General features: G+C 34.1%; 1 protein-coding gene across 2 annotated transcripts in view; it reads left to right on the top strand.

The window, feature by feature from the left end:
- Positions 1-17,388, top strand: part of LOC130682134 (probable ubiquitin carboxyl-terminal hydrolase FAF-X) — a 166,041-nt gene that overhangs the window by 51,720 nt on the left and 96,933 nt on the right. For both annotated transcript variants that reach the window (XM_057496277.1, XM_057496278.1), the window contains exons 14-20: positions 3,451-3,538; positions 5,638-5,980; positions 7,224-7,319; positions 7,792-8,003; positions 9,476-9,716; positions 10,047-10,196; positions 10,999-11,119. In XM_057496277.1, the coding sequence (XP_057352260.1) occupies positions 3,451-3,538; positions 5,638-5,980; positions 7,224-7,319; positions 7,792-8,003; positions 9,476-9,716; positions 10,047-10,196; positions 10,999-11,119 (1,251 nt within the window). The remainder of the gene's footprint in view (positions 1-3,450; positions 3,539-5,637; positions 5,981-7,223; positions 7,320-7,791; positions 8,004-9,475; positions 9,717-10,046; positions 10,197-10,998; positions 11,120-17,388) is intronic.

Genomic DNA, 17,388 nt, shown 5'->3' with positions numbered 1-17,388 from the left:
ATTAGTATTTGCCAACATACCAAGGACTTGAATGTTTATTTTATTGAGTTCATCTGAATTCATTTATTTCGTATTACTTGTTTCTTTTACCCATAAACTTTTCCTCCTCAGTAGAATATTTTCCAAGTCTGACTAATGTTGCTTAATTAGTTGGTTTTTCAATGTAGGGATAATGTTAATTCTCCCAACTAAAACTTGTAACATTAAATGTATTCTGTGACATAGAAGTAACAATGACACAAATTATGGTGATTGCATCTCTGTAAGAAGCATGTTGCATAAATCTCTTCAAGATAAAGTAAGATTCTTCCAGTTCACTGATGTTTTCCTCAGTTTTATTTAATCAGTATTATGCATTTGCCATGATTATATTCCATTTCTACTGTCATCTTTGATTTTGGAAAAATTATTTGCCCACTGGCAGCAAAACAACTCTGTTTTCATGTTATCTTAGAGCAGCTGAATAAAATGCCTCTTGAGTTTTACATGTGGCAAAACCAAGTTCTGTTGACCCCTTAGTGAATTCGTTCACTAACCACAATTTTTCATCCTGAATCATTTTTAAAACTTTCTTAAATGGTGCACCAGTAAACTATAATACAATTTTGTTTCTTTCTTCTCAAAGTGTTAGTTGCCATTTTCTTCTCAAAGTGTTAGTTGCCAGATTCCTGAAAAAGCTTTATAGGGCATACTAATTATTTTAACTTGTGTTTTGTAAGGACTGCCCGTTCCCATTACTCTTCCTGTTCTTTTCATTATGACATTTGATTATTTTCAGGACCGTTCACTAACATAAAAAGAATTCTTTATATGTGTGATTCAACAACAGTGCAGTATCAGAATACATAAATATCCTGACATTGACTTATGCTAATTCACTTGGTAGACCTATTTCATTTCTACTTGGCAACTGTAAAGTATTTTTAAATATTGTGGGTTCTTATAATTTAAAATATATTTATAACTAGTATTCATTTTATTAAGTTAATAGCTCTTTGGGAAAGTGAATTATATTCAGGCTTATCTCAGGCAGGTTTTACGATGAGACTTGGACATTTTAGGTAAGAAAGCAAAATTTATTTAGACAATATATAAGCATGTCCAAAGGATAATAGGTGTCATATCACACCAGCCAAATCTATGACAATTTATCATCAAAATAGTGATGCTCTGGATTATAACCTTTCCAGTTTATAGGTTCTCAAGTCAATCGTTACATGAGTAGATAAGCTGAGGAAAGTGTCGACTAATAATGTAGGAAAAATAATGGATTATAAAACTATTCAGTGAAAGTTTGATGAGTACCAGAGTATGGACATAGTACCAGCGCATCTTCCGACAAATTATTAATTACAAAGGGAAGAGTAAGAACTCTTTAGTGGAGAAACTTGTTGGGAACATCTTGAGTGATCTAAATTAACATTTTAAGTATGGGGACAGACCGGTAGCATATAACAGTGTAAGGGAGTTAATGGTATTATTTTATGAAAGGTCCATAACCTGAATAGAACTAGAGATAATATGAAGGAAACCCAAACTGAGTGGCCTTTGACAAAGAGCTTTACTTTTTAAAATAATCAAGGTAAGAAACAAACAGATAAATTAAAATTCTAGGTTTAAGAGGACAGTTACATTCAGTGTGTGTGAACTTAGATTGATTGATTATAGACTGAGAGAAGGGAAAGCCTAAGAACATTATTGGGATAGTTAATGAAACCTGAATATAAGCAGTGGATCAGACATGTTTAAAATCGAACATACTATGGTTATGTCCTTGTTATTAGGAAATAAACCTAGTTGTGAGGAGTAGAGTGTCATGTTTTCAGTTTATTGTCAACATAGTTACATTGACAAAATTGATGTAAACGAATATAAATGTACTGATAAAACAAATTGGCAAAATGTAAATAATTGGTATACCTGGCTAAAGAATAGTTCCTTGTGTTATGTTTGTGCCTTGTGTATAACTCTGAAATTATATCAAAAAAGAATGTTACGTCATGCTCTTCCTTTCTCACCACCCCCAATCCTGCTTAAGTAAGCAGACAGAGAAAGTTTTTAGATAAAAGGTTTTAAAGGGGTAAAATAGCAGGTAAAGTGGTAGTCCAAAGTTTAGTAGGTGCTTCAAAATCAGTGTTCTGGAAGAAAAGACAAAACTTTTTTAAGTAGTAGAAAGTCACTTCCTGCAATTTTGGGAGCGTGTGGTTTGGTGTAATTGACAACTTTAAGGAAATAAGCAATATGATTTTAGGGCTGCCAATAGGTGTTCATACATGTGGAAATAGTAAACGGTCATAATGCATGTACCTTTGTTTACCAATCCGAACACATAACCAAATGTTCTGTGTAGTCCGTCTTTCAAGAAATCAAGATTTTATGTCTAGTTGAAGTTTTTCTGAGACGAAAAATGTCATTTTTGAAGACTTGGGTTGCCTTTACCAATTCTAAAAGAAGCTCACAGAAGTAGAATTCCTTGATATCAATACTGACATACATAATGTTAAAAGATATGTATCTCAGAAATATCAGTACCTTTTGTTGAAGATAATTTCCAAATTCTCCAAAACTTCAAATTTTTGAAATAAATGTTTTTGGTTCTTCAGTGGTTCACAGCCCTTGTTGGAGGCCTTGTGTCTCCTCTGCCACCATAAACAATTTGGTGTTTTCCAGATACCCAGCTTTATCTAATTCTTCTGTGACTTTTATTTTCCTTAATATTGACATAAACAACCAAATGAGAATTTTTTTAAGACAGACTCCTGTGTTGTAAAGTGAGATGTCATCCAGACAAAAATACTACACATAGTACTTTTAGAGCTACGTTCTTTTGACTTTTCCTTTTCCAATAACACACAACTGAGAATTTTTTCACTCAGCATATAATTTTAACAGAGTAAGTTCAAAGGACTTGCTCATTTTATATTATAAAAATAAAGGATTTCCAGCCTTGGGTAAGCCTAGTTACCAATAATTTATAATCATTATGGGTGTGTAGGTTTTTTGAATATTTGAGACTGTTAACAGATACTCATCTGGTAATTGTACAACAACTTTATCAAATGCATTTGAACTCCTGTCACCCTAAATTATCTGTGAAAGTACTTAATGTTATTTTCTATACCAGAAAATTTTTTCCTTGCAATAACAGGGTTTAGTAGAAGAAAGAAAAATGAAAAAAAACTATAAACTATACTTAGAAATTGCTTCAGTGAATGTGAAGAATAGAAGGGGGATTATGCTGAAGTTATTTGTGATCGCACATTGAGCAGATCATATTTTCCTTCAGATTATGTGAAAAGTGTTGGTTGTTGGTAAATTGGGTATATATAAATACCACTGTTACAGGCTGCCTATTAATGATAAATGCTCATTGCCTTTACTTACTTTGGATAAAGTCAGCAGTGATGTGTATATACATGTGTATAATCCATTGTTTTTGTTATTTTGAAGAACATGAGAACTGTGATCCACAGACTGTGAGATTTGGAAGTCAATACAGTCATGTTCAAGAAGTCCAAGAACGGCTTAACTTCCTTAGGTTGGTTCTAAACAATTAATGTTATCTTTAAGGGACATAAAAGGCGTACTGTGTTAATATTCTCTAGAATTTAGTCTTTTGTTTGATGGACATTACACCCTGCAGATGAATGTTTTACACATAAGAACCATTGCCAAAAAGTGATGTGACATTTCCTGTGTGATCATTACTAAATAGTTTTAATTACCTGAGGGGAATACAGAAATTTTGCCTATCTTTTAAGCCAAAGCTAAATGTAGTCTTGGGCTGAATTTGTCCAGTAATGTCTAGCTTTAACGACATGGATGTGGATATGGATATATAGAAGTTTCTTAGAAATGCAGCTACCTATCATAGCAGAAAAGAATAGATGAATCATAAGTATTATAAGCAAAATTTCCAGGACACAAAATTTTTCATGAAATCTAGTTATTTATTATTTAGGTTAATTCTTGGGAATTTTCTCTTTAAATTATGTACATTGTATATGCTATCAATGAACCGTGTAATCATTGATGGGAAATATTTAGATTTATACATGAAATCTTTTTAAGTCCATAGTTGCTTTAAAGAATCTTATAATCTGCTCAAAGGTTTGATCTGATCTTTTCAGATACAGGTGTTTTACATCAATTCCACTTGAGAAAAATTATCTTACCAAGTTCTATGATGTTTATTTAAACTGCCCTTTTTTAAAACCATCTGGAAAAAAGGACTTGCCTCCACATATTGAGACTCTCCTGTAGTCGATCATTATTTTTGATGAGTGTGTGCTGTATCTCTTAGGTTTTTATTGCAATAGAAACCTTGTTGAGGGATTACTTTATTAAAGTTTAGAATCAGAAGACCTTTTATAGTTCCTGCCTTATAAATACCTAGAACTGCAATTCATCAAAGGGAAACAGAACTAAGAACTTATGCCTACTGTATAATTGATTTTTTACAAATCACCTTATCCTCATAGCAACCCTGTGAGGCAGGTGACATTCCAGTTTGAAATAAGAAAACTGATGATTCAGTTTGGGAAAGTTAACTTCTTTGAAGTCACACAACCAGCATGTAATTGAACTAGACTACCCATACTGTGTGTCTTACTTTAAAATCTGTTCTTTTCTGTGACACAGCGCTTTTTCAAACTTATTTTAGAGCTTAATTTGAAACTACTGCATTTTATTATTCTGGGTCTCATCTTCCTAATTCATAATTGAACATAGGAGGGATTGGGTAGGATTAAAAGCTAAAAGGCTTTTTCATACTCAGACCTAGAAATACAGAGGTTTTAGAGACATACAACCGTGACCCAGAAGAAGTAACCCATTAGCATTAAATAATCAACACACTGTTGGATAAGAAGTATTAACATTCTGATAACTAAGAATTAAATTCAATGAAAAATCATTAGTCCAATTAAATTAGCTTCTGTTTCCTCTTACTGTCTTTCATAGAAACAGAGTAGGTGGAGAAGTGCTCCGGGAACCTAGAATCTAACTGAGGGAAGGGATTAATTGAAGAGGAGTCTTCAATTTCAGTACACTTTTTTTTTTAGTGGACAGAACTGATAATCACACAACCAGAAATCCCCAGACTAGAACAGTTTGATTATTGATAAACATGCTAATGACTTCTGACATAGAAAAAAGCTAAAATTTTATGTAGGTTATTTTGTTTATTGTGGCCAGGTACTGAGGTTATATCTTCAGAAGTTTAAATTTTGTAAGCAGCGTGGTTTTTTAACAACATTCAGTTATCCCTGACGGTCACTTAAGGTAATACCTCATTTTCCAGTGAAGCCACCATGTAAGAAGGGAGCTTTAAAACGAGTATCTGGTTTCAAAAGCTAAACTTCTTGAGAGCAAGGGAAAAGAGAAATACTTAGGGTAAGTAACAGAATTGCTAGCACGGTGCAGTTTTCCCATAATACATGCTTGTTGGTAAATGAATGAATATTGGTGCTTATTTTACTACCATAAGTGTCCAAGAAATAAGTTCTTTTTAAAGAATACCTTTTTAGCTGTAATTAAAATGTAGTTGTGACAAATGTATTATTTCAGGCATATAGAAATTGTGTTTGAGGATAAAATTTTATAAAACTAATTACTGATTTCTGAAATTTTTCCAAGATTTTTATTGAAAGATGGCCAACTGTGCCTCTGTGCTCCTCAAGCAAAACAAATATGGAAATGCTTAGCAGAGAATGCAGTTTACCTTTGTGACCGTGAAGCTTGTTTTAAGTGGTATTCCAAGTTAATGGGGGATAAACCAGACTTAGATCCTGATAGTAATAAGGACTTCTTTGAAAGTAGTGTGCTTCAGCTTAATCCTTCGCTGTTAACTGAAAATGGAATAAAATGTTTTGAACGAATCTTTAAAGCTGTTAATTGTCAAGAGGGGAAACTAGTAGCAAAAAGAAGAGCCTACATGATGGATGATTTGGAATTGATAGGATTAGACTACCTTTGGAAGGTAAGTGAGAAGGAGGAACTCTTGTTTGCAAACATTGTGCCTGAGTTGTTTTTTAAAAAAAAAAATAGCTAAAGGGTCATAATTTAACGATTAGGTTATATTTATTTATTCTGCTCTTGTACTTGCCCTAGGAACCTAGGGGGAGTATTTGTTCACCTTCAGCATCCTGTGTCACCTATTTTTGCTAGTGGCTCTTGTGTTTTTTTTTCTCTCTCTTCTTTTACCACCTGCCTTGATGTTTCTTTTGTACTTATTTAGAATCTTTTGAGATATATACAAGTGCACTGATAGTTGTAACTTGCATCTTTCACCCTCCCCTCGTAAGTCATTTTTTCCACTTTTTATGAGGCCATGGTACATTTGATGCCAAAATGACTGATGGACAGAAGAGAGGGCTATTATTTGTAAGGAGTTATTAATAGTTTTACTGACACTGTTTAATTTATGATACATTTTAAGAACTGGAGAGTGAAATTCTATATTCTGTTTAAGGCTAACATTTCTATTTTGATAAGTAAATCCTGTTGCCATCCTTTAAAAATCAAACATATTACATTGTTGTATTTCATCGTATATTTATTTTCATTGTGGATTTTTTGTTTGCAAATTGTAGATGGACTAAATGTTTGATACGGTGTTTCACCAGAATCAGTGGTGTTCAGACATTTTTAAACAGTTAACCACCGTGAATAAAAAAAATGATATAATGCTAGCTGATAAAGAAATAAAAGCCTGCTTTTTCTCTGCTCAGTCCCCACTAGCTGCTTTCTTTTCCCTCCTTAAATCTTTTAAAGGGTCATCAGCCCTGAAATATTCTTAAAGACTTAGGATTCCAAACATAGTTTAAAACCCAATGATTTAATTGGACAAATTGATAAATGTGCAGAAACTGTGTTTGACAGCATCGCCCTTTTGTTAAATGGTTTTTCTGTGTAAATGCTTTACCTTGTTTGAATTTCTCCTTGAAAATCTCAGTTGACCCACCAAATTGCAGAGTTAAATAACATTGGTTAAAGTGCATTTTGTTCTTTTCATTTTTAAGCAAACTGCTCTGTGGCAAAAACTTGAAATTTGGTTATATATTAATCCTTAATTTTCAAGTTTACGTAAATTTATGTTATGGTTTTACTTTATCGAAGTTAAATTGCCTAATACTGTATTAAAAATAGTGAGTGAATGAGAGCTTATGTGCCAAAACAAGATACAACTTGAATGCTAATATTACTATAATTCTGGGTTCTAGGTTGTGATTCAGAGTAATGACGACGTTGCCAGCAGAGCTATAGATCTCCTTAAAGAGATGTATACAAAACTTGGGCCCAGATTACAGGTCAATCAGGTAAGATTTGAAATGCATAAAAACTTTTATACAACTAAATTGAAATTAATTTTGTGTTTAGTAGAATCTTTTTAAACTTAGGGTTAATTTTTAAACTAGAAATTAATCTTGTTCAAAATAGGTATTTAGGTATTTAATCCACACCTGCCCCCTACAAAATGGTAACTCAGTTGATTGTTCTTTGGTAATCATTCATTAGGATGTAAGGATTATTTTGAATATAACGTTGTATGTTGAGACAATCAAAAATTGACTGAATTTGACATTTAGTCCTGAAGTTTTTACTTCAATTGGTATATGCTTGCTTATTTTCTTATTACGAGCTTCTTTTTTGTGTTTTATTGTCAAATATGATATGATTGAGTGTTACCAAAAAGTTGAGATTTATTGTCTTTAATTGGACTAATATAATTTTTTATGTTTAAATTTCAAAGCAGTCTGAGCTATTTGGACAATCATTTATAATTTATAGGTAGTTATCCATGAAGACTTCATTCAGTCTTGCTTTAATCGTTTGAAAGCTTCGTATGACACATTGTGTGCTTTGGGTGGCAATGAAGACACAATTAATTTTGCAACGCAGGAAGCCATTCGAATGGTTCGAGTATTAACTGTGTTAAGGGAATACATAAATGAATGTGACGGTGATTATCATGAGAAAAGAACAATTCTACCTATGTCAAGGTTTGTAAGAAATTTATCTAGTAGAGTAAACTTAACAGCTGTTATTTACTTTGCCAGTTTAACCCCATGTATGATACATGGGTTAAAAGGATATTAAAGAAATTTTTCATTTCTGGATTTTGTTGTCCTGCCTTTTAAAAATTTACTTGAAAACATTGTTCTCAGCAATGTGCTGAATATGATTGTGGTTTTTTTCTCCTTATTTGAAATTGTTACACGACCTTTTTTTTTTTTCAGACATTTCAGATATTGTTAATGTACAATTACTTGAACAACATTATGGTTACTAGACTCCCCTTATTTTTTTTAAATTTTGGTATCATTAATCTACAGCTACGTGAGGAACATTGTGTTTACCAGAGTCCCCCTGTCACCAAATCACCCCCCTATACCCCTTTGCAGTCACTGTCCATCAGCATAGTAAGATGCTGTAGAATCACTACTGGTCTTCTCTGTGTTGTGCAGTCCTCCCTGTGCGAACCCCCTGCCACCCACCACATTGAGCAAGCTAATTATAGTGTCCCCTTTTTTCCCTCCCCCACTGCCCCCTTGTCCCTCCCTTCGCACCCATCCTCCCCAGTCCCTTTCCCTTTGGTAACTGTTAGTCCATTCTTGGATTCTGTGAGTCTGCTGCTGTTTTGTTCAGTTTTTTTCTTTGTTCTTATACTCCACATATGAGTGAAATCATTTGATACTTGTCTTCTCCACCTGACTTATTTCACTGAGCATAATACCCTAAACCTTTTTTTTTTTGAAAGTAGAAAGTTTTGAACTTTATTTTTGTGAGGAATTCATTCTCACTAAGAACAGCTTTCTACTTCTATCTTTTGTAGTTCCATTCTGTTACCACCATTACATGCGGTGCTGGTATTTTGTAGTTGATGTGTTTTTAACGTTCCTTACCCATTTACACTTTTAACACTTAATTCCTAAAAGCTGCTTATTCTGTAGATAAAACAAGTATTTTTAACCGTACATATATACATAACCATAAAATTATATACAAATTCTGAATTACATATATAACAAAGACGTAAGTAAATAAACTCAGTAGTAACAATTTAAATGGCATCTCTAGTTTGGGAGAAGTTTATAGAAAAGGTAACCATCACATTTTTAAAATTGTGATTATTTATAAATGTAAAAATGCTTCTTGAATGTGATTTTTATTTTCCACCTTTGAGAGAAGAAGAAAAATACTTCAGGATGAATTTTGTTACCAGATTTTTTACATTAAATATTTAGTAAAATCATGCATTTTCACAGTTCTGTCCAAACTCTCAAGCTGAAGCTCTTTCCACATTTAAAAAGTTGTTAGTGAATTAAACTTTTGTACCTTAGAAGAAAAATTGTTTGTTTGGTATTTATCTTCCTCTTACTTAATGTGAAAATACTGAATTCCCAGCTTTATGTTCTGGGCACTCTGCTGAATATGATTGTTTTTTGTCCCCTTATTTAAATTTTTTTTCCAGAGCATTCCATGGTAAAGACCTTTTTCTTATAGTTCAATTTCCAAACCATGGCGGACAGGTTGATGACTTGGACATACGGTCCCATACAAACGATACAGTTGGTTCAGTACGGCGATGCATTCTCAATCATATTAAAGCAAATGTGGCCCAAACAAATATTGAACTCTTTGTGGGTGGTGAGCTTATAGATTCTGAAGATGACAGAAAGCTAATGGGACAGTTACACTTAAAAGATAAATCAGTAAGTACATATAATTTTCAAATATTTCCCCAAAAGTTAAACAGTTGAAACTTCTCATGTATTTACTGGATGTTTCTTCAGCATCTATTGTGTGCAGTCTTCTTTGTTAGGTGTTTGGGTTATTATCCTGTATAACGTAGGTTATTGTGACAGTAGTGTATTATAGAAAATAAACTTCTCATTGCTTATCTTGGGTAGGATTTTTAAAAAATATATTTCTAAAATTAAAGCATGAATTTTTAAAGTCTTTTTGAATCTACGTATCATTGCCATACTTTGTTGAAGATACTTTCTCTTGTTTTTGCTACTATTTTATACTATAATTTCTAGGTAATTACAGCCAAACTTACACAAGTGAGTTCCAACATGCCTTCAAGCCCTGATAGTTCTTCTGATTCTTCTACTGGATCTCCTAGAAACCATTATAATCACTACAGTGATGGCCCCAGTCCAGAAGTGGAAAGTTGTTTGCCTGGGGTAGTAAGTAGCTGCTATATATATAAGGCATTGCTCTTCTTTGGGAACACAACTATATGTAAAGAATACTTTTTCTGAGGACTTTGTAACTTTATAGATGGGCAAATATCAAATAAAATTACTCTTAACTATTAACTTTTGATGAATTTGTTAATTTTTGAAATTCAAAATGCAATTACCTTATAGTTATTATACCGTTTGCATAGAAATAATCTATTACAGTGGAACAAAAAGTACTATTAAACATGCACATGTAGAAAATACTACTGTACCATCAGTCATTTCTCTGGAAATGTTTGTAAAGGTGATCTGCTGTCTTTCTCATATCTAAAAAACAACTTATGCTTTTCTCATACTCTGTTCCCCTTTCTCCCTTATGAATTGTTACAGGTACAGCAACACCAGCCACTTCATGTCAGGGTGATTTGCGTCTTGTCAGTAACTGTTTTAGCAATCTAGTCAGCAATAGTTACCCCTGAAGGGGTGAAGTGCCTTCTGCATAGATAGCCTCTGAGGGCTTGGAAGGTCCATAGTTTGTTTACAAAATCAGAACACTTGTCACAAAGAAATTAACCTAATTAGCTTAGAAAGATTAATAAATTGCTAAATTTGCAACTTAAAGATCAGTGGATTTATAAAAGTAAAAAGGTGGGGAATGCAGATAATTTCAGGAATTAAAAATGGCAAATGCAAAAGAAGTGCTGAAGAAATAGGAAATTCATTTAGGGACAGTGAAGAGATTAATTTTGAATAAGAACTTTATGACATAGTTTATAGGTAAATTTTTTTGTATTCTATATTCCAGATAATGTCACTGCATCCCAGATATATCTCTTTCCTTTGGCAAGTTGCAGACTTAGGTAGCAATCTGAATGTGCTACCTCTTAGAGATGGAGCAAGAGTACTTATGAAACTTATGCCTCCAGGTAAGAAAATTGCCTAGATTCCCACTCCCACCCCCTAAATGCTGAGAAGTAGATTAAAAATAGATTACTTCCCATGAGGTATTTTTCATACTAGTCTGTTACAAGGATCACCATGTGAGCCATAAACATTGATAATGCGAAATTTTCCACAGATAGATAAATAATACATAGGAGCATGTAATTTAAGAAAAGAATTTTAATTAACTAATGCATGTATTAAAAATCTAGGATTCTTCAGAGGCTATAATTGAAGAAAATAATATTCTACCTCACCCATCCTCACCCTCCATTTCTTTTTAAAGAGAGAACCATTTTCAACGTGTAGCCTCTACTTACTGCCTATACCACATTTTCTCTAAGTAGTGTTTGTTCATACCATTATTTTTTATGCCATTTAGATATTACTAAATGCTGATTTAGTTTAATGTAGATGGAGATTATTTGTTACATCCTCTCACATCCTTCTGGTCATCTCAGAAAGTTTGCTTAAATATGTATTAATTCACACTGTCAACATTGTGCAAATAGTATGAAAATATTGGGCTTAAAGTATGTTCTCAACATTGAAAAAAGAAAGACTGTATGTTTTAGTATCCTATGTTAGACCTATTTATACTAGATTTTAAAATTCCCTCCACTTTGATTAGCTTGTTTTTCTGTGAATTTTTTACTAAATTTCTCACATCCCTTCTAATAGTTTCTTAAAATAGCATAGCTAGCATGTGTTATATCATGTTTTCATGGTATTTCCTCCTGTTGTTCCTGTCTGGTTGTTCTCTTTGATACAGTTAACTGCTCTGAGACTAATTTATGTAACTTCCCTGTGGTGAATTCTCTGGTGCTCTTTTGTCTTAGGTATTTCTTGAGTCAGTCCTCATCTTGGTGAAGGCACACCCTCCAAAAAATGGGTACATGGGAAGCAGATTTTTTTTAACAGTTTTTCTGAATACAGTTAAACCCTCACTTGTAGTAGTATGGTTTCTTTGTGTTGTGCATAGAGTTGAAGATTGAAAATTTGTTCCATTACAGTTCCTTGGGAAGTGGGAAGTCTGAAGCCATAATTTCCTTTCTGTTTGGGAGCCTTTTTTTTTTTTTTTGGTATCATTCATCTACAATTACATGAGGAACATTGTGTTTACTAGATTCCCCCCATCACCATATTCCCCCCATATACCCCTTTACAGTCACTGTCCATCAGTGTGGAAGTCTTTTTTAAAGTGCTTGAATTCTGAAATCTTATGATGGATTTTTGTATGTGTTTTTTCTCTTCTGGGAGAGGCTACTCAACATTGTCAGTCAAAAGACTAACTGCTTCACATGTGAATGTTTGCTTTTTTGGTGTTTTGCTTGTATGTACTTATGCTTCATTTATGCTTTTGAAATTTTTTATACTTGAGAAAGTGCTATTGGGATTAAGTCCATTTTGCATGAAATTTTGCCTCCCCTATTCTACGTTTTTTTTTTTTAAATTAAGTTGATATAACAACATTTTTTACCTATTTGTTGTAATGTTTTTGTGGTTTTCTCCCCTGTTACTTCACATATGGTCCCGGTTCTTTTTTTTTTTTTTTGGACATTTCCAGTGTTCCTGCTGTGATAGGACATTTGTGATCCATTAAACCTCATATTGTTAAAAAAAAAAATGCACTCCAGAGCCTGTGTTACAAAGACCAGTAAAATTTTATTGCTGTAAAGTACTGAATTGTTCTGTATTAAGGCGAGTCAAGAGACTCAGACAGATTTTATTTCCAACAAAAATTCATGAAATTAAAGATGGTTACACCCGTACAAGTAAGTGAAATTCACTGTGGACTCTACTGATTGAATACACGTGATAGGGTCAGATTCTTTCCACAGAGTATTTGCTAATTAATAGTACAGTCAGTGAATGACTATATGGTATACACATACCTTATTGCACAAGCTTTGTAAATCTTTCTTCCTCAGTCTTTTTCTGTTTCACATGTACTGTTTCCATGCAAAGTTAACATTTTAGCAGATTCCACTCATGTTGTACTGAAGTAGTGTTTTCTCAACTTCCTTGAAAATATTTACTTACGTAGTTGTTATATGCAGGTTGTATTTTAGTCACTAAAGAGTTGACGTTGACTCAGCCTAAGCAACTACTGAGCAGCAGCATTAATCTATCAACTCATCATGGACCAGGAAAAATGAGTCATTTTTGTTTTTATTTTCTTACTGTGGTAAAAATATGTATGACAGAATCTGCCATTCAGTTACTTATGAATGGATAATTGAGTAGCATTGATTATATGCACAATATTCTACAGTTATATTATGATCACCACTGTTTCTAGTGCCATTTTTTTTTAACTTACAACATCTCCAATGCTCTCAACTCTGTAATTTTTTCTTGCCAAAAGACTAATACTTTTAAAGAAGTTTATTTTCTGTGTACATATTTCTTCAACTGCTGCAATCGGCCATACTTAATGTCCTTATTAAAGTTAAATGGCTTTTATTTTTTATCTACCAAATGAACAGATTTCCCTACTCCAGCTCTGGAATCAGCCATTTTTTTGAAACCCAGTTACTACTAGTGTTAAATGATCTGTAGAAGCTAAGTCGTGGGTGCTAAGTGTTCATTGCGTTAACATATATGTTGCTGCTCGCATCTCCTCACAGTAAACAGAAGTAGGAATTACATATATGTATATATACATATGCTCATTTTCTCACCTGCTGTATGAAAGTCTGTGTATCTATCTACACAAAAATGATGCGATCACACCAATGCTCCTAAGTACAGTCCAATACTTGAGTCTACTTTTGTTTTCTCTCTTTTTATATTTGAAACTTAACTTCTGGCAGTGACAAACCTCATTCCATCTTATCCTTTCATAGGTATTCTTACTTGATTAATCCTATAATTAATCTTACCTCTCTATTAGCATTCTTCTCCATATTCTCTCACAGAGCCTGACCTGCATCACTTCTTAAGGTTGTCCTTCCACATAAAACAATTGTTTTTAATTTATTTTGATATCATTAATGTACAATTACATGAACAATATTATGATTACTAGACTCCCCCTATTATCATATCCCCCCATATGCCCCATTACAGTCACAGTCTGTCAGCGTACTAAGATGCTAAAGAATCATTACTTGTTTTCTCTGTATATACTACATTTACCGTGTCCTACCCCCTGCTACATTATGTGTGCTAATCATGATGCCCCGTTTTCTTTCCCTCTTATCCCTCAATTCCCTCCCATCCTTCCCAGTCCCTTTCCTTTTGATAATTGTTAGTCCATTCTTGAGTTCTGTGAGTCTGCCGCTGTTTTGTTCCTTCCGTTTTCACTTTGTTCTTATACTCCACAGATGAGTGAAATCATTTGGTACTTGTCTTTCTCCATCTGACTTATTTCACTGAGTGTAATACCCTCTCGCTCCATCCATGTCGTTGCAGATGGTACACTTTGTTTTCTTCTAATGGCTGAGGTACTCCATTGTGTATATGTACCACATCTTCTTTATCCATTCATCTACTGATGGACACTGACGTTGCTTCCATTTCTTGGCTGTTGTAAATAGTGCTGTGATAAACGTAGTAGTGCATATGTCTTTCTCAAGCGGAGCTGTTGCAATCCTAGGGTAAATTCCTAGGAGTGGAATTCCTGGGTCAAATGGTATTTTTACTTTGAGTTTTTAAAGGAGCCTCCGTATTGCTTTCCACAATGGTTGAACTAGTTTACATTCCCACCAGCAGTGTAGGAGGGTTCGCCTTTCTCCACATCCTCGCCAACATTTGTTGTTGTTTGACTTTTGGATGTTGGCCATCGTAACTGGTGTGAGGTGATATCTCATTGTGGTTTTAATTTGCATTTCTCTGATGATTAGCGATGTGGAGCATCTTTTCACGTGCCTGTTGTCCAACTGAATTTCTTCTTTGGAGAAGTGTCTGTTCAGGTCGTCTGCCCATTTTTTAATTGGTTTGTTTGCTTTTTGTTTGTTGAGCTGTGTGAGCTCTTTATGTAATTTGGATGTCAACCCTTTATCAGATATGTCTTTTATGAATATATTCTCCCATACTGTAGGATGTCTTTGTGTTCTACTGATGGTGTCCTTTGCTCTACAGAAGCTTTTTAGTTTGGTATAGTCCCACTTTTTCATTTTTGCTTTTGTTTCCCTTGCCCAGGGAGAAATGTTCATGAAGCAGTTGCTCATGTTTATGTCCAATAGATTAGAGTTTTTTGGTTGCACGACTTACATTCAGGTCTTTGATGCATTTTGAGTTTACTTTTGTGTATGGGGTTAGACAGTATTCCAGTTTCATTCTCTTAAATGTACCTGTCCAGTTTTGCCAACACCAGCTGTTGAAGAGGCTGTCCTTTCCCCATGGTATACCCATGGTTCTTTTATCGTATTTTAATTGACCATATATGCTTGGGTTTATATCTGGACTCTGTATCCTGTTTCACTGGTCTATGGGTCTGTTCTTGCGCCAGTACCAAATTGTTTTGATTACAGTGGCTTTGTAGTAGAGCTCGAAGTCAGGAAGCGCAACTCCCCCTGCTTTATTCTTCCGTCTCAGGATTGCTTTGGCTATTCAGGGTCTTTTGTCATTCCAATTGAATTTTAGGACCATTTGCTCTAGTTCATTGAAGAATGCTGTAGGTACTTTGATAGGGATTGCAGTGAATCTGTTTATTGCTTTATGCAGGATGGCCATTTTGACAATATTAATTCTTCCTAGCCAAGAGCATGGAATGAATTTCCATTTATTACTGTCCTCTTTAATTTTTCTTAAGAGTGCCCCGTAGTTTGCAGGTATAGGTCTTTCACTTGCTTGGTTAGGTTTGTTCTTGGGTATTTTATTCTTTTTGATGCAATTGTGAATGGAATTGTTGTCCCGATTTCTCTTTCTGCTATTTCATCATTAGTGTACAGGAAAGCAACAGATTTCTGTGTATTAATTTTGTATCCTGCAACTTTGCTGAATTCAGATTTTAGATCTGGTTGTTTTGGAGTGGATTCTTCAGGGTTTCCTATGTACAGTATCATGTAGTCTGCAGACAGGGACAGTTTAACTTCTTCCTTTCCAATCTGGATGCCTTGTATTTCTTTGTATTGTCTGATTGCCATGGCTGGGACCTCCAAAACTATGTTGAATAAAAGTGGGGAGAGTGGGCGTCCTTGTCTTGTTCCCGATCTTAAAGGAAAAGCTGTGTGTCTGTCATATATGGCCTTCATTGTGTTGAGGCGCTTGCCCTCTGTACCCATTTTGTTGAGAGATTTTATCATGAATGAATGTTGAATTTTGTCGAATGCTTTTCCAGCGTCTATGGAGATGATCATGTGGTTCATGTGGTTTTTGTCCTTCTTTTTGTCGATGGTAGTGGCTGATGATGGATTTTTGGATGCTGTACCATCCTTGCATCCCTGGGATGAATCCCACTTGATCATGGTAGATGATCCTTTTGATGTATTTTTGAATTCTGTTTGCTAATATTTTGTTGAGTATTTTTGCATGTGTGTTCATCAGGGATATTGGTCTGTAATTTTCTTTTTTTGTGGGGTCTTTGTCTGGTTTTGGTATTGGAGTGATGTTGGCTTCCTAAAATGAGTTTGGGAGTATTCCCTCCTCTTCTACTTTTTGGAGAACTTTAAGGAGGATGGGTGTTAGGTCTTCACTAAATGTTTGATAAAATTCAGTGGTGAAGTCATCTGGTCCAGGAGTTTTGTTCTTAGCTAGTTTTTTGGTTACCAGTTCAGTTTCTTTGTTGGTATTTGGTCTATTCAGATTTTCTGTTTCTTCCTTGGTCAGCCTTGGAAGGTTTTATTTTTCCAGAAAGTTGTCCATTTCTTCTATGTTATCCAGTTTGTACCATATAATTTTTCATAGTATTCTCTCATAATTCTTTGTATTTCTGTGTTATCCGTAGTGATTTTTCCTTTCTTATTTCTGATTCTGTTTATGTGTGGAGACTCTCTTTTTTTCTTGATAAGTCTGGCTAGGGTTTATCTTTTTTGTTTATTTTCTTGAAGAATCAGCCCCCCCTTTCATTGATTCTTTCAATTGTTTTATTCTTCTCAAATTTATTTATTTCTGCTTTAATCTTTATTATGTCCCTTCTTCTACTGACTTTGGGCCTCATTTGTTCTTCCTTTTCTAGTTTGATTAATTGTTAGTTTAGAGTGTTCATTTGGGATTGTCCTTCTTTCCTGAGGTTGGCCTGTATTGCAATATATTTCCCTCTTAGCGTTGCCTTTGCTGCGTCCCACAGATTTTGTGTTATTGAATT

This window comes from Manis pentadactyla, chromosome Y (assembly GCF_030020395.1).
Source record: "Manis pentadactyla isolate mManPen7 chromosome Y, mManPen7.hap1, whole genome shotgun sequence".
NCBI classification, from domain to species: Eukaryota; Metazoa; Chordata; class Mammalia; order Pholidota; family Manidae; genus Manis; species Manis pentadactyla.
The sequence above is the reverse complement of the archived record's forward strand: the minus strand, read 5'-3'. Positions and strand labels throughout refer to the sequence as shown.